Genomic DNA, 19,767 nt, shown 5'->3' on the forward strand with positions numbered 1-19,767 from the left:
TTAAATAATTTAAAAATTTCTTTGTATGCGACAGTAGAACTCCAAGGACATACGATGATAAGAACTCCTTTTTTAAATATTAAAAAAAATACCCGACAGTAGAACTCCAGTGTCCGACAGTAGAACTCAACTACGCGACAATAGAACTCCAATAAATTCTTTAATTATTTTCATGTACGAGTGTTCGACCAGGTTCGACAGTAGAACTCTATTGAATCGACTATGGCAGTGGCATAGGCCCATAGTCATGGCAGAGAAATTTTCCGCGTTTTGGGTTAGGAAAAGGGAATTTTTGTATGTAGTTCTATGTTTGACCGCTAGATGACGTTGTGGCGAACGTTTTCTTTTTTTTTTTATATATATTTTGTTTTGTGACTCTTTCGGCGTGCCATAGAAAACGAGTCGGTGATTTTCGTTAGTTGGAAATAATCCTATCGTGGTAAACAAAATTTAGATTATAAACCAGTGTTGCGGACGTTTGCTTCCTGAAACATACATTTTTAACGTATCTATTCAGATTTTAGACCTTGTTCGCCCCAGTGTCTTGCAAGAATACAGACCCAAATCGGATCAATACGAGAACGTGAAAATGGCTGCAACTGGCCTTCGAAAACTTCTGAATTTTTCGGCGAATACCATTCTGGTTCGAAATAGAATTCAAGTCAGAAATATTGTTACTACTGAGACTGGATCAATCCTTGAAGCACCTCAAAAAAAAGGAATACTGGGATTTGCTGGAGTGGCAGTTGCAGTTACCACAGGAATAACCATTGGTTCACTTATCAGTAAAGATGTGGCCAGCTTTCTGGAAGAAAATGACCTTTTTGTTCCATCTGATGATGATGATGATTAACAAAATTCAATATGTTCAATGTCCTTGATTGTTAGCAAAAAAAACTTACACTTAAATAGTATTAACTCACACAAGTTTGTTTAGTACATTTCACATTTTTATCAGTTACATGTTTGTTGCAATAATATTATTGTAATTAAAAGCAAAACCTATACACTTAAGCAAAAGCACGCTATGCTTACAAAATCAAACAGGGAGTTTCCAGGTTGACCAGCCATGGAAGCACTTAGTGAAGCGTTTAGTCTCTTTGAATTTCAGGGTTAGAAACAACTGTCGCGGTCGTTGAGGTTGCTGGACTCGTAAATGTTGCATGTACACCTAACACAATAATCTCGGTAAGTAACAAATTGGATTGAATTATAATGTTTGTTGAGTATATTACTTGTACTGCTTTGTAAGTAAGTTTGACCTCCACTTCAGAACTTCTTGAACCAAGCCAGAGGAATACTTGATCACCATTATCTAACAGCATGTTATCTTCATCTGCTAGATCATCCTATAGATTGAATTTAAAGTTTATACATTATTCCTTAAAAAAAAAAATCATTTAAAATACCTGACAAAAGTCTGAGCACTTTTCTGAGACAGCAAAATAGCCTCGTTCGTTGGAACATCGAAAAAGTCTGGCGTAGTCAAGAAAATCGGCTTGTGTGTCGTACGGTTTGCGCTCTCCCAAACCAACCCAGAAGAAATTATCGGGTTCCTCACCTTCATTTAGCACCTGCAGACTAAATCTTTCCTAAAGGACAAATATTTTGTATTATTAGCCGATTTAAAATAATGTAGGGCACTTGAGTGCAAAATTTTCAACTAGCTAGCATGCGTATCATTCCATTAATATTTTGACCAGTTAACCACGATGGCCGATTTAATCCATGCAGTCGAGAATCATTGTTGCTGTGAAGCGTTGGCGGTCCTAAAAAGTTCTATAACCTAATAACAAGCCACGCGACACGATTCAAGCGGGGTGGAAGTATTTTTGTCTTTACACTCGTCTGGGATTGAATGGTGAGATGACGGTGGCTGTCAGATCGAGATTTCCCCAAAGTATCAAGCGTAAGTCGACCCATCACGATTTGGTCCCCTGCATTTTTCTAAAGCTCGTCCAAATTAATCACAAGGCTCTTTCACTCAATAATACACAAAGAGCGACTCCTTTTGTTCCGACTTGGAAAACTGATAACGGTAATTTTGAATTCTTCTTACCCCATCATACATCTCCCGTGCTATCTCTTCCGTAATCCGAGCCTCTTCCGGATCAGCTCTATTTCCAACCCAAACGTAGACAATTCCACTGCGATCCTCTTTATCAAAAGGCACTTTCAAAATGTAGCTATAAAATATTTAAAAATAAAAAAATATATAAAGCAATTAACAAATTTGATTGCGTAATACCAAAAACACGAATTTAAAAGTGACGAATCCGCTTGAATTTGTATGCATCTAGTGCAAAGTGTAGAACCAGAGCTACGGATCTGGAAAAACTCTGTAGGGGCAGTCCAGTCGTCTCCTTTAACTGGTTTCCGTTTGCCTCGATGAATAACAAATTTGCGATGAAAATGAGCCAAAAACTTTAAGTTCTCCTGCTGTTGTCTCGTTCGTACCACCTAACAAAACAATAATTTTGAGACCAGTAATTCGACTAAAGTCATGGTTTAAATACCTCTAGCTTGCTACCAAAGAGAGATTCAAACTTTTTCTGCAAACTGAACGTAAACGTGAGCCATCCCATATCAGAAGCGTCCCTTCCCTGCCAAAAATAAACGACACACTGAAAGTCATCCTGAGGATCGTCGTCTTCATTTTTCGCATCTGGATCCGCATCGGTTGCAGGAATCCAATATCGACAGAGAAAGACATAGCAATCCCCACTGTAGAAATGCCCAATGTCTTCCTCTGGTAATCGAACAAACTTCTTATTTTCCAAGACAAATGCTTCCATGGCCTAAAAAAACAATAAAATGATTTTAAAATAATATGAGTTTACAACATTATTTATGTACCTCAAGGTCTTCATTCCAATCGTCTGATAGTTGCTGTGCCTCAGTTGCCGACATGGGCGGTTGCCGCGGGGTAAATAAGGCCGAAATATCTACCTGTAATTTTGTAAAATATCAGATTTTAGTTTTGAATATCAAACAAAAAATGCTTTTAATATTCAATTTTACGAAATAAGAATCTACTTTTGATAAAACAACACTACAGCAAAGAAAAACTAAGGAAAAAAGACGAGGTCCCACCGAGATTTGAACTCGGATTGCCAGATTCAGAGTCTGGAGTGCTAACCATTACACCATGGGACCTTGTACTCTTTACTCTAGTAAGGGTATAGAACAAGCTTCACCTTTGTCTGCTGCTCTGACGCCCATTTTCCCAGGTCAGCACCAGTTTTACGTACAGAGTCAGCGGTTCGAGTAAAATCAACAGCGATGACATCATTCCAGCCTGCAAATTTCGTCTTGAAAATCATGGGCTCAGTACCTATGAATTAAAAAGGACGTCACTGTTAGAGTTTGAATATTACAAAAATATATTAGAAAGCACCCCTGTGTCTTTAAACTAATGCAGATTTTGATTTTCTTAAAATAAAATGGGGATAACAAGTTAACAACTCATACTTTTTCCGTTATTAAACATTGTAACCTTCAATTTAAATGAGCGGGCGATCTCGTTTAGAGGAGAAGGAAATATGAAAATATTGATCGAAAGACATAAATTACCTTCAGAAATTTTAGTCACGACAGCAAAAGCGGGGCGTGTGATGAGGGCGGTTAATTCATGTGCCAGCTTCAGTGCGGCTGCTCGGACAAGGCGAGTAGACTGCTTTCCAATCCAGATAAAAACCTCGCCCAAGCAATCAATCAAATAGACACCGTTCGTTTCAAGTAACTTGTGTTCTAGTTTTCCTCGAGTTGTTAGCTCGACCTAGGCGAATGGTTAAATTCGTTGATAATTCAATTTAAACAGAGAGATCCTTTAAATATTTACCTGGGGTAATTCCAAATATCCCATTCCAAGCCCGACTCGATATAACTTCGCAGCAAACGGAACAAAGTCTTGCGTTACATGTTCACGGATGATCTCTGGTCGATAAATTTCATCGGAATCAGATTCTGATGACATTACATCCCACCAGTCATCAGTCTCTTTGCTCTGGGCGCAGACTATAATATCAGCGGTTCCTTTACGTTCCTCTTTGTTGATCTTCTCCGCGAGTAAGCGTGTTTTAGACCTGACAGGAACAAGTTAAACATGTTAGTTGGTTCATTCATTGCACTTTCCGACTGTTTGAATAAACCTGAGAGTATTCTTAGATTTCAGTCCTGTCCAGATAAACATCTTTTTGCCAGCATCTAGAAGGAATACATGACGAGGATCAAGCTCATCAGCATGGACTGCAACGGGTTCAAGGTGAATTGACGGGCCGGCAGCGTGTATTCTGTATAACCGTGGAGGTAACTCCATCTCATCAACAGTGAAGAAGCCGGAAGCAGTACGGCAACCTTCTAGATAGACGAGATCACCATCAATCATGGCAATAAATTCAGGTGACTCGTCCGCCTGTTCCTCTCGGATTGTTCGGCATTGCGCCCCGAGAAAATTTCGCAGATTAACTGCGTGAATGGCTGCGCACGCCTTTTTGTCCAACTGAAAAATACAATCGCAATCACTACATTAGATTCGGACTACATCATGCTACTCATACAACTGCTGATAAGATAAATGGCGATGTTGGCACACGTCAGTGCTAAGATACGAACAGTAGCATTGTCATGAAAAACGCACATTTGTTGACACAGCACAGGCACCGAGGGTTTCAATTTTCAAATTTGCGATGCTCGGAAAACATTTAAGAGGGGTTTGACTTACTGCCAACAACACTTTGAAAATAGGGAAAAAAAAACACTGGGGGAGAAGCAAACAAACGACCCAACCAAAATAAACTAACAAACAGCGTACTCGTTGGCATCTCTCCAATTGCTGATACAAGGGAAAGAAATAAACAGCAATGCGGAAATTTGTGAGAAAAAAAAGTTGCACAGATGGTTGGTCACGCACGTCATCATCGTTCATAGTTGTGAGTTCCGCAACAAAAAATTATTCCATAATCCATTTTTCTCGTTGTCAATCGAAATCAATCTTCTACAAATAACTAGACTCACTCCTATAGCAGACAGCCTACAACAGCTAGGCATCTTGGCAAAAACATGCTAGTAATCAAGCTGCGTACAATTTTCACTTCTCACTAACGTAACAGAACTCATCTTTTCATTTAAATCGAATTACCTTAAAATAAAGTTACTATAACCTTACCGTGGCTTTTTCTCCGATCCAAAAGGATATTTTCCAATTGAGAGAACCACTCTCGTCAATAAACGTTTTCAATACGATGTAACAATCGGCCTCGTAGAACTTCCCGTGGACGGATTCATCGACTTGACAAGGAAGAAAATTTTCAATTTCCCAAATAGTCAATCCTGGAATTTGCCCGACATCTTCCTCAAAAAACTCGGAATAATCAAGCGTCGGTTTTTCCAAAGACTCCACCCATTTCCTTGGTCTGAATTGAGAAACAAAATAACTATTTGAGCATTTTTGAAACTGTTCAATTAGTTACTTAAGAGATTCGGCTTTTAATTCTTCTATCGTCTTATGATTCTTATCCTTGGCGACGTCTTTTAGACCCTAAAAAAATAAACGCATTATGCAATCCATGAAAATTAACGCAACAGTAATTTTTAAGCAATAATTCAGCAGTAATACTTTAAGAATCTTTGCTTGGTCTTGATCTGCTTCTTCTTGTTGATGTTTCCCACGACGTCCTCGTTTGCGGACATTATCTTTATCTGACAAGACAAACAAATATTATCAACCACAGCAGCATTTTGTTTTGACAATTTCATTTACCAAGTGACGTATTGCTTCCTGCGTCTAAGGAAGATTGTTTCGAAAGTGTCCCTGATTCTTGAGGAGTTGACAAAGCTACAGTTCCTGCAGCACTGGCCAGCCTCAGTTGATGTTGCAAAGAAAAGTCGATGTTGTAATATGCATTAGCCAAGGCGTGGGGATTGGGTTTAGGTGGGGCTTTAAAATCAGGGTTGCCTCTGGTTTCTATTAGTTCCAATTTAGGAAGGTACTGAATTCCTTTGGGTAAATATCGTAGTCGATTGTTAATGAGGATGAGTTTTTTCAAATTGAGACATTTCAGAAAGGTATCGGGGATTGTCTCCAACTTGTTATCTGATGCGGAAAATATTTCAAGGGCAGGTAAGCGACCTAGGTCAGCGGGTAAGCCTTCACTTTCTAAATTATTTGAATCAACAAACAACCGACGGAGACACGGTAATAAACAAATAGAGGGCGGTAACGATCGCAACTGGTTTCGGCTTAAATTCACTGTTTCAAGTTTGGACCACAAATCTAAAAAAAATAAAAAGATATTAGTCACTTCTGTAATCCATATGTATTCAATTTTGAAATACTTACCAATGGCTGAATGTAGTTCTGTCATGATGTTATTGCTCATATTGAGCCTTCTCAATGTTGGAAGTACAAAAAGTCCATCGGGTATTCTAGAAAGACCGTTTTGTGACAAGTCCACTTCACCCACATCGAGCAATGCTTCCAGAGACGACGGGATGTTTAAAACACTCCTTTGAGTATCCCGAACCTGCAGGCTTCTCAAGGCTGTTAACGAAGGTAGTTGTCTCATTTGATAATTTGCCATGGGGTTTCCATTCAGGATCAAAGTTTGTAAGTTAACTAATCTTCTAGTTTGAGGAGGTAGAGTTTCAAGGCGGTTATGGCTCAAATCCAAGAACAGCAGGTCGGTCAACTGAACAAAGAGTTGGCTTGGTATTGCTTCAATACTGCAAGAGATAAATTGGCACTTACAAATCAGAACATTTTAAATAATATTTGGCATTTTAAAATACTTATTGTGGCTGAGGTTAAGGACTAGTAGAGATTTAGCTCTTTCTAATCCATCTGGGACTTGTCTCAGGTTATTGTGACTAAGGTCGAGAGTTGTAAGTTCTTCCACTTGAAAGATATCTTGTGGTAAACTGGAACTTCTCAAGCAGTTATAACGAAGGTTAAGGGAGCGAAGGCAGGGAAGGGTAGTCACTTCACCATATACTTTGTCAATTTTGTTTCTCTTCAAGCTTAAATGTTCCTACATTCCAAAACATGAATGAATATAAAGAATTTGGGTATCAACTTTGAAACAAAAAAGAACTTACTAATTTCTGAAGCTTCCCTAGCTCTTCAGGGGCTTCTGTTAAACCAGTCTGGTCAAGTTTAAGCCACCGTAGGCCGACCATATCGCCAATAGTTTCAGGAAAATTCCCATTCTGTTGACAGAAGGCGAAAACAAATGTTAGACATTCGGCCGTATTCCAATGAAAGTACGCATAGGAACATCACGAAAATTGTTTTAAACTGTGCACAGACATGTTAAATTTGACAGAAGACTGCGAGAATGAATTTTATTTCACAAGTTTACCTTGAAATCATAATTACTGCAATCTATCCCGCGCACAAACGGCAAAACAGAGGAGGCGGCCATTTCGATTGCAGACGACAAAAATTGCTCAAAACTGAAAAACTCTGTTCAAACCTTAAAAAAATATGGGGAAGGCGAAACCGCAAAACGGCCGAGTGTTTCTTTCTAGTTTATTGAATATTAAGCTTAATTAAGTTTATTTTAGAATTCGTATGTAAAGCAATATATGAATTCTAAACCAGAGAGTACTGGAAATTTTTAAAAATAAAGTAGCTCATTGTTGTTGTCGTTATTTCTATAAATCGATTAATAACTGCAATCGATTACATATGCATTTAAACGATCGATATTTTGTGATTTATATTCCCGAACCAACAACGCATGCTCATCATGAGCGAGAAGGACGTTATCCAGGATAACTTGTAGGTTGCGGCCCCAAAAAGAATCTCGCTGCAGTCTTTCGGGAGTATCACGTGCACAAAGTCGTCAACAACAAAGCTCTTTCCCGACTGACTACAGGCACACGGAATTCGGCATTGCTTCAACCATCACTTTAAAACTAATTTCTTGGTACTCTATTCGGCGGCAAAAGACATTTGGTAAGTTACAATGTATTATTTATATTTATCAAACTAAGAATTTGACAATTTCTTCCATAAAAAGTCCTTTGTTGTCTCAAACATCTATCCAAGCCTAAACCATTGTGGAAGCGCATGCGCATGTATATAGATGAGATTCAACGCGATTTCGCCTCTTCCTATTTTGATAAAACATCCATTGCCAGTGAAAATTCACCGCCCATGCTAATAGTACACCCTTCATATGTTACATATTAAGGGTATCGACTTTGGTCTGATCGATGATAGCACGTGAGTTATTAGTCAGTCTCAAGATCGTGCGAAATAAAGTAAATAAATTAAAACGGGTCACGTCCAAAATCGAGTAATTTTGCTCTGTACAGTAATCATTTTTCAATCAACAGCATTACAATTTTCTCGTCCTATATTACATAAAAAATTCTAGTTTAGGAAAAGATTCACGTGACCTTGTGTACAATACGATTCTATACGTGTGACGTTGTTTATTTTGAGTGTTGCTTCATCCGGCCACTTGATCTACCCTAGCCTAACAAATACAATAACCTGATCGTGTCTGACTAACAGTACAGTATTAGTAATAGTAGTGGTGGTGCACTGACCGCACAAGTTTCTTCACGAAGAAATAAAAGGCTTTGGTTATTCGAGAATAATTTAGTAAGTCCACTAAGAATAATACTTGTTTGTCCAGAATAATAATGTATACGTATCAAGTCAACTGCCTTGAGTGACGCAATCCTTTGTCTCAATGCTATAGGGTGAATGTTCTTTAGTGACTCTGTCTGCTGTGGAATGAAAGATTATCGCTCGTCCATTCATTTGGTACAAACAAAATAATTTACAGCTTGATAAGACGCTGGATCAAGCGGGACTCTGGAATCAGACATTGAAATCACAGTAGTGCATAGGCTCGTATAGGAAATTCATATTTACTGTTACCTCTTTCGGGATCAAAGTGCGCACAATCTTGTCTTTATTAAGCAGTTTGGTTTGTCGGTTTTCGTACAGCAGTCTGCATGTGCAGGAAATGTTACTCACGCTGCATCGCGGATGTCTATCCGCATTGCGGTCGTGCTACTTTTGCGCACACGCTATCAGCGGTTTTCGTATTTGCACAACTAGCAAAAGAACAAAACTGAATGCGAAAGAGAAAAACATATCAAAAAGCGAAATCTCTTCTGCTCCAATCTTCCCACAACCATTTTTATTGGAATGGAAACTGCTTGTCGCGAAGGGTGCCACTCCCCTCCAGTCCCTTGACCTACATCCATTACTTAAACTGTAGTGCATTGCATCCGACGATGCACCACGAGAGCTGTATCCATGCTGTGCGGACCCAGTGGGCTATAAAGAAATCACAAGTTTAGAGATTAAGGATAAAAGTTTTCTTTTTGAACAAAATAATTTATTTGAACTAGTATGAATGCTTGGCCACTATACTATCATACTTGATAATACACTTGCTCCATAGCCTTTCTCCCTGCGTAACAAGTGAGTCTTTACAATCTGTCTGATGCCCAAAATGATTAATTTTCAGCCCAAAGGTTATTCCAATTGGAATCAATGTCAGACAGTGGGCTTACGCCTTTGTACCTTATTTGTGTTTCGCCTTGATATGTAGAGAAATATCTAATGATGCTATTGTTCAGTCGATGAAATGCGTTAGTTATTGGAATTATTTGAAATAGGCCACCAATGCACCGACGCATGGCCAAACTTGAGAGTGTGCCCTTACCATCAGCAGCAACTTGCCGTCGCTCGGGGAGGAACCGCACTGAAGCCTTTCTGGTCCCTAACAAGACGTGGGAATTTCGAGTCTCGATGAGAAAACAGCCCGATCACTGGTGGACACAGTTCAGGAGCAGCCGGTCAGAACGTCGGCAGCCGTCGCCCGAGTCGCAACAACGTCTGTTCGGGCCGGTTAACGAAACGTGTCAGAGGATTCTAGGAACGGCCCAATAACAAAATTTAGGATAACTACTGGATTATTAGTGCAATATTCGTCCTTTTCCCTAATACTTCTTCCTGTTTACCTCATTGTTCTTCTTTCTTCTTTGCAAAACACTGATTGTTTCTTGCCCGACATTTGACCGTGTGTACTGTACTCATGCACTGTGAATCGAACAACCCAACGTCCAAACGCACAGCAATCAAAAACAATGGAAGACAACCATAAAGATGTTCTTGCCAGGAGTCAGTCGTGGGCCGTCATCAGACCCGTCGAGAGGCTGACCTCCGAGAGAAAAGGAAGCGTCGCTAATGGAGAAGATGAAGACTCGGCCGCTGTTCCGATTCAAGAGGCACAAAGCTACAAACTTGACAAGACGTCGGAAGCGGCCGTTGTCCGGCGACTAATGGAAACACTGACGGAACACCAGCCGTCAACGGACACTGGCCATTCTGCCGCAAGTTTGAAGGTCCATTTTCGCTGCTCGCTAGACGACATCAGCAACGATAACGACGACAAGGACAACTCGAGTTTGAACGATGGCGCTGCCGGCGATTGCTCTTACCGGAGCCACTCGGGTAAATTCTTTATCAGAATAACTATTCTCTACTTTTTATGATTTTGTAATCAATCCTGTTTCCTTTTTTTCGCCGCGCGACAAAATTTTTGTTTTTGCTTTCTTATCACGCCACCTTCCGTGATCAAAGTAGTGCACGATGCGACGTATGCACTCTAAGAAACACGCTAATTATTAATAGAATCCCGCGGAACAAGCCAAGAAGTAGTATTTCCCGTATTATACACGCCCGTCGTGTTTTTGAACGAAACTAAAGGGATAGTGAATGCCCTTGCCCTCCTTTATTTACCTTTTTTTGAAAAACAAAACAAAACAAAAAACATTTGAACATTCGCGGTCGATTCACCTGACCGATCAATATTGGCAACAATGTGTAACCAATCAGAATAACTCTGAAAGTTGACGGATCTGTTCTATGTGCACGCCAAGTTTATTTTTATAAAAGTCAGCGCGTTAGGGTGGCTCAGGGTCAGTTTCGGGTTTCTTGGCCCCGACACCTTGTTGTTGCCAAGGTGAACCAAGAACGTCACGTGCTCTCTTGTTTGCATTCTTTTGTTTTCAAACTATGCCATTGAGCTCGAATTCAGCTGTCAGCACCGAGTACCGTTTTATTGATTTTCCTACTGACCAGCAAAATAACGGCGAGACGTTATATGCGATTTCAATCGGAGACACAATAAAGTTGTTTAATTCAATTTGCGAGGGAACAACGAAATTCGCATGAACAAAGAAGATCCGTATCGACATTCTTGGCTCACCCGCGTTTCTTCTGTTCATGAAATGTTGCCAATGATTTGACATTGACGATTGGCAAACCAACTTGATGTTTTTTAACGAATTCCAAATTGAAAACGATAAAGATAGACCATCTATTATAATGATTTGTTTCTTTGCCAGCAGAAGCGACTTCTTGGAGCGCCAGTGAAAGCGACCTCACCGGACCGGTAGGTGAGGATGAGGATGACGTCAACTTGGCACCCGACGGAGGTTCGTTGGACTAAAAACACAATGAGCCAATATAAAGTAGTATGTACTGTATGCCCTACACCTTCCTATTTCTTTATAAGGTTGGGGATGGGTCATCGTAGCGGCCAGTTTCGTCATCCATTTGATCGCCGATGGAATCACCTTTTCCTTCGGAGTCATCTACGCTGAACTGCTTGACTATTTCCAAGAATCTAAGGGCTACACGGCAGTTATTGGGTCATTGTTTATGGCGACTCCGCTACTTTCCGGGCCGCTTGCCTCAGCACTGACAGACCGATTTGGTTGCCGGGCAGTTACAATCGCAGGATCTATCGTAGCAGCCATAGGATTATTTCTCACTTCACTGTCCAGTAAGAGTCTTTTTTATTTTCGTTCATCAGACATACATTTGTTTCAAATGATGTCGCCTTCATCAAAGATAAGAAAACTGCTGACAATTTCTTTTCCGTTTGCAACAATGCACAATAGATTCGGTGGAAGCATTGTTCCTGACGTTTCTAATCGCCGGGTTGGGGCTTTCGCTGTGTTACGTGGCAGCCATCGCTGTGGTGGCTTTTTACTTCGATAAACGTCTCTCGTTAGCCACGGGATTGGCGGTATGCGGTAGTGGTATTGGTACTTTTATTTTTGCTCCCATCACACAATACCTCATTAACGAGTACGGCTGGAGAGGCGCCATGCTAATTTTATCCGGAATCTTCCTCAACATTGTCATCTGTGGCGCTTTAATGAGAGAAATTGAAGGACCCGGTGGAACTTTGCGCGGAAATGCCAAGGGAAAAATTAGTCGTTCGACTTCGGCAGAACAGACATCCACCGGCTTTCGGTCACGTAACTGCAGCGAGAGTGACACGGAACATCAGCGACTGTCCAGCGATTCACCTGCAGTTCTAATGGAAATTAAAGCAGCCGCAGATTCCACTTTTCTTGAATTTGAACGCGACGACGACACTAGGCTTTGTAATTCGCTCATAAATCTGCCGACATTCTTGCGGCACGGTGACAAAATCCCGCACGAAGTTTTGATGACCATTACAAATAACCCTCGCCTCTATGGAATCGTGCTGGCCAACTACCCGACTCTGTTCGACGGTTACGTAGTCAACGAAAACAAAGAAGCGGAGCGGTCGATAACTACCACCGAGAATTCGCCCAAAAAATGCAAGGATCCCATCAATTCCAAGGACGCGGCCGCCGCCTTATTGACCAGCAAAGAAACAGTACACCCTCACGGACATCCTTGGCACACTGCTTACCTGAACGGTTTGAAAATTAAAAAACGGTCGTTAACTTACCGCGGTGCAATGCTCAATCTGCCGCGCTATCGGCTACGGGCCTCTTCCTGTCCAGATATTTACCGCAATTCCATCACAACCATCGCAAGGGAAAAGGAAGGAGTAAGTGCTGAGAGTAGATATCTCATTCGCTTTTTACTATTCTAACGAGCACATTTTTTGATTTGCAGGCCTGCTGGGACTATTTGGAGGAATTGCGCGAAGTGTTCATGTTCGATTTCTCTTACTTGTCGAACCCGAGTTTCGTCATGTTTGCCATTTCTAATGGACTTCTCTATTGTTGGTACGTTGGCAGATGTATATATTACGTAGACGATTTCTTTTTAAAGAAAAAGTAGATAAAACGTGATGCTTAGTCACCACGCAATTTGGGATTCACGTCGCGTGTAGTAACTGACCAAGCAGTGAGGAAATGATGACACGAAAAGCATTGACATCGTCGTTCTTTTTTCTCCTTTCTTGCTTCGTCGTTTACTTTTTAGCTACCATGTCCCGTACATTTATTTGACGGATTGGGCGAAAACCCAAGGACAACCCAAGGACGACGAATCATTAGAAGAATTGTTATACAACACTCCGTCCGGACAATCGGAAGAGCCTTCTTTTCTATTGTCGATTGTGGGCATTCTCAACACGTTAGGAGTGGTGCGTATTCCACTACATCGTTTACGATACAATAATGTTCATTAAAGCAACATTGTTGTTTCGATTTCTTTAACAGATTATTGTGGGCTATCTTGGGGATCGATCCTGGGCCAACCCCACTTGGATATACTCCGGTACGACGAATGAAATATATTATTTATGTGCATGTAAACAAAACCCCCCAAATCTATTGATGTCTTACAGCGAGCATGTTACTGTGTGGACTGTCTACGGCTGTTGTCCCTCTTCTACCCGGATCCCCCTGGTTGGAAATAGCGGCTGGCCTTTTCGGATTGAGCATTGCAGCCAATTATTCACTCGTCTCTGCCATTCTAGTCGAATTGATCTCGCTTGAACGCTTTGTCAACGCTTACGGTTTACTTCTTCTCTTCCAAGGAGTCGCCAATTTGATTGGACCGCCGTTAGCTGGTTGGATCAGTGATTTGACCGGTAAAATCAATTGGGATGAAGATGTTTCTTTAATTATTAAACAATTATATTTAAAAAAACATATTTCGTTTGGATTACAGGCTCGTACGATTTATCATTTTACATTGCCGGTATTTTTATCGTTCTCTCGGGAGCTATTCTAGTCCTTTTGCCAGTCTCCCAGCACATCAAATCGCGCATGTCTGCCGCCAACGTTGCAGACAGTCTAGAGACCGGAATGCTGGCTAAAGAAGAGAATCAGCAAGGACGGACGATTCAAACGTACATCAAAACGAAAGATTCAAACAGACTAGGTCCATCCGACAAGAGCACCCCCATTTAGAGAACCCGCAGTTTCCGCAAGGCGACAAGACACACCTCTCATTCTCTCTTCTACATTGTTAACGTTTGGCCGCTCTCTCTCGTTTCTTAGCGCGAGCAGTAGCACGTGATTCAACTTAGTGATGGATTTTTTCGATTCCTTCCGAGCACTTTCTAGAACGACGATGTTTTTTTTAACGCTAGCTCGTGTAAGTGCTCCCCAGAGGAGTTTATTCTTAAAATTCCTCATGTTTGGCCTTCGCACTTCCTTAATCGAGTTTAACGAGTTTGCCTGAAATTCTTTTTAAACAAATTCTCCGATTTATACAGCATGTATGCATATTGACGATTCAAAGGACATTTATACTTCATTTTGATGATTCCATCTTATACCCATCTTTATCCCCATCCCAAGTCCCATTTGCTGAATTTTGCATTTAACGCCATTTTCGATACATTTTCATCGAACTCGGAAACATAGTACACAATTTCAACTACACTTTGTAAAACTTTCTAATAATATGGTCGTTAACGCGCAAAACATAGGCGAGCAAAAATTTGTAACGGGAAACGTTGGGGAAAACAGGAGAATGCGATACGAAAAGCTTGTGCAGCCCACGTTAAGAGCACTTGTTCTTTAGAATTTCAAAAATATATATATATAGTCTACCGCTTATGCTATCGACCTTATTTTAAGACTTATAGACTTCCCAGAATTTAGAAAAAAAAATGTCATACATTACATATGATATTGTAAAATCCTCCTACTATGCGCTAATCATCTTACGAAGAGGAAAGGACTCGGGATCACCCATTTCGACGTCTTCTGTGTCGGTTGTTGGCACCAACAAAGAATGGGTCGGTTTGACGCGTAAAATCCTAATGAAAAATAATGCAATTGATTGAAGACGAAGCATCATTAACAATTCATAGATAAACTGATATTTTACCTATTGATGGCAGAAAATGATCCAGTATTTTTGGAAGTCATTTCCCCTTGAAAGGAAAGATCATCGTCAAGATCATCATCACTTATAGAAAGATTTCGGGAATCTTTAGCTTTTAAATAGGCAAATGTTTCCAGTTTCTCTTTCGCTGGCTTTCGATAACATTTCAGCAGTAGAGATGAACACACCACACTGACGGATGACAGTGCCATGGCAGCAGAACCCATCCAGGGCTGTAGATGAATTCCAAGGGGAGAAAAGACTCCCGCTGCAATTGGGATGCCAACTAAATTGTAGACGGAGGCAAGCAGAAAGTTGAGATGAATCCGTTTAACTGTCCGATAAGACAGGTCCAAGCAAGCCACCACGTCCAGTAGGTCATTACGAATGAGTACTACGTCGGCTGCCTCGACGGCAACATCAGTGCCTGACGCAATGGCGATTCCTACGTCCGCCTTTGAATAAAAGAAAATAATTTATTCCAAAAGATAAAAAGAAAACTTCAAAGTTAATTACCTGAGCTAGAGCTGGCGAGTCGTTGACACCGTCACCTACCATTGCCACCTTTTCACCTTTTTCCTGAAGTGAACGAATTTTGGCTACTTTGTGCGATGGCAAAACTTCAGCGTAAACTTTCGTGATTCCCACCTGTTGAAACCGTAGAACAATTCAATTAACATATGCTAATAAATAAATCACCAATAAACAATAGATTGAATACCTGGCGGGCTATAGCTTTGGCAGTCTTCTTGTTATCTCCAGTGAGCAGGGCCACATTGAGACCCATTTTTTTTAGTGTGTAAATAGTAAGATGAGCTTCTGGTTTCACTGTATCGGCAACAGCAATAGCGCATACCAAAATACCACCAATAGAACACAACACGACAGTCTGACCCATTCGTTCCATCTCGATCATTTTGGACTCTACTTCGGTCGGCACGTCCAGACCATTTCGTCTTATCCACTCACGGTTACCAATTAAAACACTGTTGTTATTTAAATATAAATCAGTCGGTTAATATTCATTAAAAAGAAATTGAAAGAGAAAAGACTTACTCAAAAGCTGAATTTTTACTGCTATCCGAACGATTTAGTGCCACCAAAGTTGGTTTCAGCATGGAAGTATCGATGACGACCTGAGAGGCCAGTGAGCCAGGATCACGTTTACCTAAGGATCCTTTCAATCGCTCTTGAGCAAGAGGGGACTGTAGAAAAGATTTCTCCATCTCGTCAAGATTGGACACTTGACACCGAAGGCCACAACCAGGAACAGTCTGAATGTGAAATGAGAAAATTAAAAAGTAAATATAAAAACACAGACTTTTCCAACTAGATTTACATGAAAATCGGTGCATTTTGCAACTAGGTCTGTTTTGAGTGCTTCTTTGACGAATTTTGTAATGGCTGAAGCAATGGGATGCTCACTGTTGGTTTCGGCTATTCCGATTATAGCCATCATTTTTGGTAAATAAAAGACGGCATTATCAACCAACTGGACAATGGTTGTTACCATCGGAAATCCTCGTGTAATGGTCCCTGTTTTGTCAAAGACAACAGTCTTGACTTTGTGCGCATTTTCAAGTGGCTCGGCTCCCTACAGGTTTTGTGACATTGTAAAAATGGTTGATGCGTATGATTAGAACACGGAAATGTGATAAAATTCTGACTCATGCTCACCTTGATAAGTATGCCATTAGTAGCACCGACTCCTGTTCCAACCATTACTGCAGTAGGTGTGGCCAGGCCTAATGAGCATGGGCAAGCGATTGACAGGACAGTCAATGCACAACGAAAAGCAAACTGGAACGTGAGCTCCGCCTAATGATATTTTTATATTTCGTGAATTAAACGTTCATTTAATAGACAATAGATAAAACTTACTTGGCTGTAAGCTTCTCTTTCCATGTCAGAAACAGGAAGAAGATCTACATTGACAAATCCAACAATTATCCAGGCAATTAATGTCATTACAGACACAGTAACGACCATGGGAACGAAATAGCTCGCCACTTTATCAGCAAGCTGCTGGATGGGTGCTTTGCTGGTCTGTGCCTCTTCTACAAGGCGAACGATCTGAGCTAGAGTTGCATCCTGTCCGACGTGTGTTGCTACCATAAAAAGTCGCCCGTGCTGATTGACTGAACCTCCAATCACCAATGAATCTTTTCCCTTAAGCACAGGCATCGACTCGCCAGTAATTAATGATTCATCACAGGTTGAAGTGCCACTAATAACCTTGACGCAACAAAAAGATACAAGTTATAAATAAAATCCTACGTATGAATCATGAATCCCGTAAATTACTTTTCCATCAACAGGTACTTTAGCTCCAGGCAGGACCTTGAGTATATCCCCTCTCTGAACGAGTTCTACAGAGATATTCCGTTCGCTTATCACCTCCTCTTCGGCTCCAAGTTCAACCAATGTTGCTTCAGTCGCTTGAAGGCTTAATAACTTTGCGAGGGCTTCAGACGTCTTACCCTGTGGGGACATTATGTAATTAAATGTATCTCAACATTTTAAAAATTATTAAATTTTCAAATAAACCCATACTTTAGCTACACTCTCCATCCAACGCCCAAGACTGACAAAGATAAGAAGCATAGGAGGGGTATCGAAAAACGTCATTGGACTTGTTGATTGTAAAGTTGCCATTGCAGCTATTAAGACAGCAACACTATAAACATATGAAATCGTCGTGGCCAACATTACTAAAACGTCCATGTTAGTTGTTCCATGTCGAATAGCTGGAGGAAACGATGACGAAAATTTAGCAACAACTGATTGTAGGAAAATATAACTTAAATTACCTTTATAAGCAGCAACGTAGAAATGCCTACCACCGATAAACTGCACGGGTGTGGCAAGAATAAAGAGTAATAAATTCTCTAAAGAAAGACCTGGAACAACGCAGCACATGTTTGTATGATGGTGTTCATCCTCTTCCATCCGGATCATAAAATAAGTCATAACAATCATGGACGGAAGACCGAATATGAGTGACACCAAGAAAGAATTTCTCCAGCGTCGGATCTCGTCTCGATGATCCAAATGTGACATGGACCTCTCCATGCCTTGACTAACTAGTGAAGCTTCAAATCCCAAACTCTATTTTGTTAAGCAAATTTTAGAATTCAATCACGATTACAATTTTTAAAGAACAGAAACAAAAGGCTTACAATTATTTGATCGATGATTTGCCGTGGTCCAATTCGATCTGGATCGAAAGTAAACATTCCTTTCTGGGTTGACAACGCAACCCTCGCCTTGAAAACTCCTTCCATTTTGGCTACATGGGATTCAATGTTGTAGACGCAAGATGAGCATGTCATTCCACCAATATGTAGTTCAACATGAGTTTTCCCATTTTCTTGAATGATTCCGTTATTTCTCACGGTATCAGTGTCATTCAGTAGGTTACTAGGAAAACCTAAAGTAGTGATCCAATCACAGATGGCTGGTGGTGACACTAGGGACTTGTCATAGAAGACTTCTGCCTTGCCAGCCATCAAAGCAATCAAAATTTTGGAAACACCTGAACAGTCATATAATAAGTTTGAAACTGAATTTCCTAAACCAATAAATTTTTACGAACCATTCATTTTAAGAGCATGTTTTTCAATTGCTGCAACACACGATGCACAAGTCATTCCACTGATTTGAATATAGCACTTTTGGTTTTGAACAAGGACTGGATTTTTATCAGAATTCTTTATTATTTGCACTTCATTGGAGATTTTGTTTACGGTAGCATTTTCTTGCTGGGAGTCTAGTTTAAATATACCAATTAATAAACATAACAAATAAAATACTTAAAGAACATATATTTACCAAGGAGAATATCAGTTGGTTTGACTTTAGATGGAAATTTCATTGTCGAAATAAATTCTGCAATTTGAGTTGGGTTGACTAATTCTTCATCATATTGCACAGTTCCTTCTTTCTTTTCAAGATCAACTTTTACACTGGTTATGCCTAGTTTCCCACCAATAGTTTTTTCTATATTTCGCACACAATTTTGGCATTTCATCCCTTGGATGTCAATCACACAGGAAGATATTTTTGTGGCCTCCATGATTCAGCTACAAAAAGAAAATGACACTAGATTGATGTACATGTAAAATACTCCCACTTTGAAAGCAATTAACATTCAGGGTTTTCTCAGAGAACTCAAAGTACCTCTGGAGAAATGACCAGTTTTTTTAAACCAAAATTGACACCCACCCCATTTCTTAATCTTTCTTTTATTATTTCAGGGTCACGACCCTAAAACTAGAAACAATGACAACAGCAGTATTGAACTGAGAATTTCCATGTTACAAAAATGCTACTAGGGGAATTACAAAAAAAGTAACCCACCTGAAGTCCTGAACCCACCAAGGAATTTGTTATTTAGTTTTTACACGTTGCACCTTCAACACTTTCTCGGTGAAATAGAACAAACATATCGGTACGTCTGATAAAATCAGGAAGAAAGAAAGTCCACATTGAATCAGTCTAACATTGAATTACCTGTTGCACTATAGACTGAGGCTTCACCATAGATCATTTGAAAAAAAAAATCAAAAGATAGCGATCAATCATGACAAATTTGTTCGTTATCAGTCTACGACTGGATCTACGTGACTAAACAGTAAACGCGTTCACAATATCATATCCTCACG

At 40.3% G+C, this 19,767-nt stretch overlaps 3 protein-coding genes, 1 long non-coding RNA gene and 1 other non-coding gene across 9 annotated transcripts; 1 reads left to right on the top strand and 4 right to left on the bottom strand.

Moving 5' to 3' along the window:
• Positions 1–914: 914 nt before the first annotated feature.
• On the bottom strand, positions 915–7,457 carry LOC124312047 (protein flightless-1-like). 2 transcript variants are annotated; one of them, XM_046776470.1, is made up of 20 exons: positions 7,359–7,457; positions 7,096–7,206; positions 6,790–7,028; positions 6,341–6,723; positions 5,762–6,274; positions 5,618–5,700; positions 5,472–5,539; positions 5,168–5,414; positions 4,152–4,501; positions 3,842–4,085; positions 3,574–3,778; positions 3,198–3,334; positions 2,857–2,949; positions 2,517–2,798; positions 2,249–2,460; positions 2,060–2,186; positions 1,843–1,947; positions 1,410–1,592; positions 1,236–1,349; positions 915–1,171 (listed from the first exon to the last, which is right to left on the bottom strand). In XM_046776470.1, exons 1-20 carry the CDS (start codon positions 7,419–7,421, stop codon positions 1,040–1,042), a joined length of 3,891 nt encoding a protein of 1,296 aa, XP_046632426.1. In that variant the 5' UTR covers positions 7,422–7,457; the 3' UTR covers positions 915–1,039. The 2 variants fall into 2 exon arrangements, with proteins under 2 accessions (XP_046632426.1, XP_046632427.1); XM_046776471.1 differs by lacking the exon at positions 1,843–1,947 and having other exon boundaries at positions 7,359–7,456.
• On the bottom strand, positions 3,085–3,156 carry Trnaq-cug. The gene has a single exon. It is a non-coding gene; the product is annotated as a tRNA-Gln (tRNA).
• A 347-nt stretch (positions 7,458–7,804) lies between the features above and the next one.
• Positions 7,805–14,655, top strand: LOC124312074. 2 transcript variants are annotated; one of them, XM_046776530.1, is made up of 10 exons: positions 7,805–7,957; positions 9,643–10,480; positions 11,377–11,466; positions 11,547–11,816; positions 11,935–12,863; positions 12,932–13,044; positions 13,244–13,406; positions 13,483–13,540; positions 13,611–13,856; positions 13,937–14,655. In XM_046776530.1, exons 2-10 carry the CDS (start codon positions 10,114–10,116, stop codon positions 14,176–14,178), a joined length of 2,478 nt encoding a protein of 825 aa, XP_046632486.1. In that variant the 5' UTR covers positions 7,805–7,957; positions 9,643–10,113; the 3' UTR covers positions 14,179–14,655. The 2 variants fall into 2 exon arrangements, with proteins under 2 accessions (XP_046632486.1, XP_046632487.1); XM_046776531.1 differs by having other exon boundaries at positions 11,380–11,466.
• On the bottom strand, positions 7,836–9,648 carry LOC124312234. Of its 2 annotated transcripts, XR_006910429.1 has the most exons (3): positions 8,894–9,648; positions 8,634–8,827; positions 7,836–8,567 (listed from the first exon to the last, which is right to left on the bottom strand). It is a non-coding gene; the product is annotated as an uncharacterized LOC124312234 (long non-coding RNA). The 2 variants fall into 2 exon arrangements; XR_006910428.1 differs by having other exon boundaries at positions 7,836–8,827.
• Positions 14,361–19,763, bottom strand: LOC124312051 (copper-transporting ATPase 1-like). 2 transcript variants are annotated; one of them, XM_046776477.1, is made up of 15 exons: positions 19,616–19,763; positions 18,935–19,185; positions 18,699–18,872; positions 18,283–18,638; positions 17,914–18,211; positions 17,657–17,850; positions 17,408–17,584; positions 16,985–17,338; positions 16,781–16,921; positions 16,443–16,697; positions 16,160–16,377; positions 15,825–16,089; positions 15,620–15,751; positions 15,107–15,558; positions 14,361–15,035 (listed from the first exon to the last, which is right to left on the bottom strand). In XM_046776477.1, exons 2-15 carry the CDS (start codon positions 19,176–19,178, stop codon positions 14,924–14,926), a joined length of 3,372 nt encoding a protein of 1,123 aa, XP_046632433.1. In that variant the 5' UTR covers positions 19,179–19,185; positions 19,616–19,763; the 3' UTR covers positions 14,361–14,923. The 2 variants fall into 2 exon arrangements, with proteins under 2 accessions (XP_046632433.1, XP_046632432.1); XM_046776476.1 differs by having other exon boundaries at positions 19,463–19,756.
• Positions 19,764–19,767: the final 4 nt, after the last annotated feature.

This window comes from Daphnia pulicaria, chromosome 8 (genome assembly GCF_021234035.1).
Source record: "Daphnia pulicaria isolate SC F1-1A chromosome 8, SC_F0-13Bv2, whole genome shotgun sequence".
NCBI lineage: Eukaryota > Metazoa > Arthropoda > Branchiopoda > Diplostraca > Daphniidae > Daphnia > Daphnia pulicaria.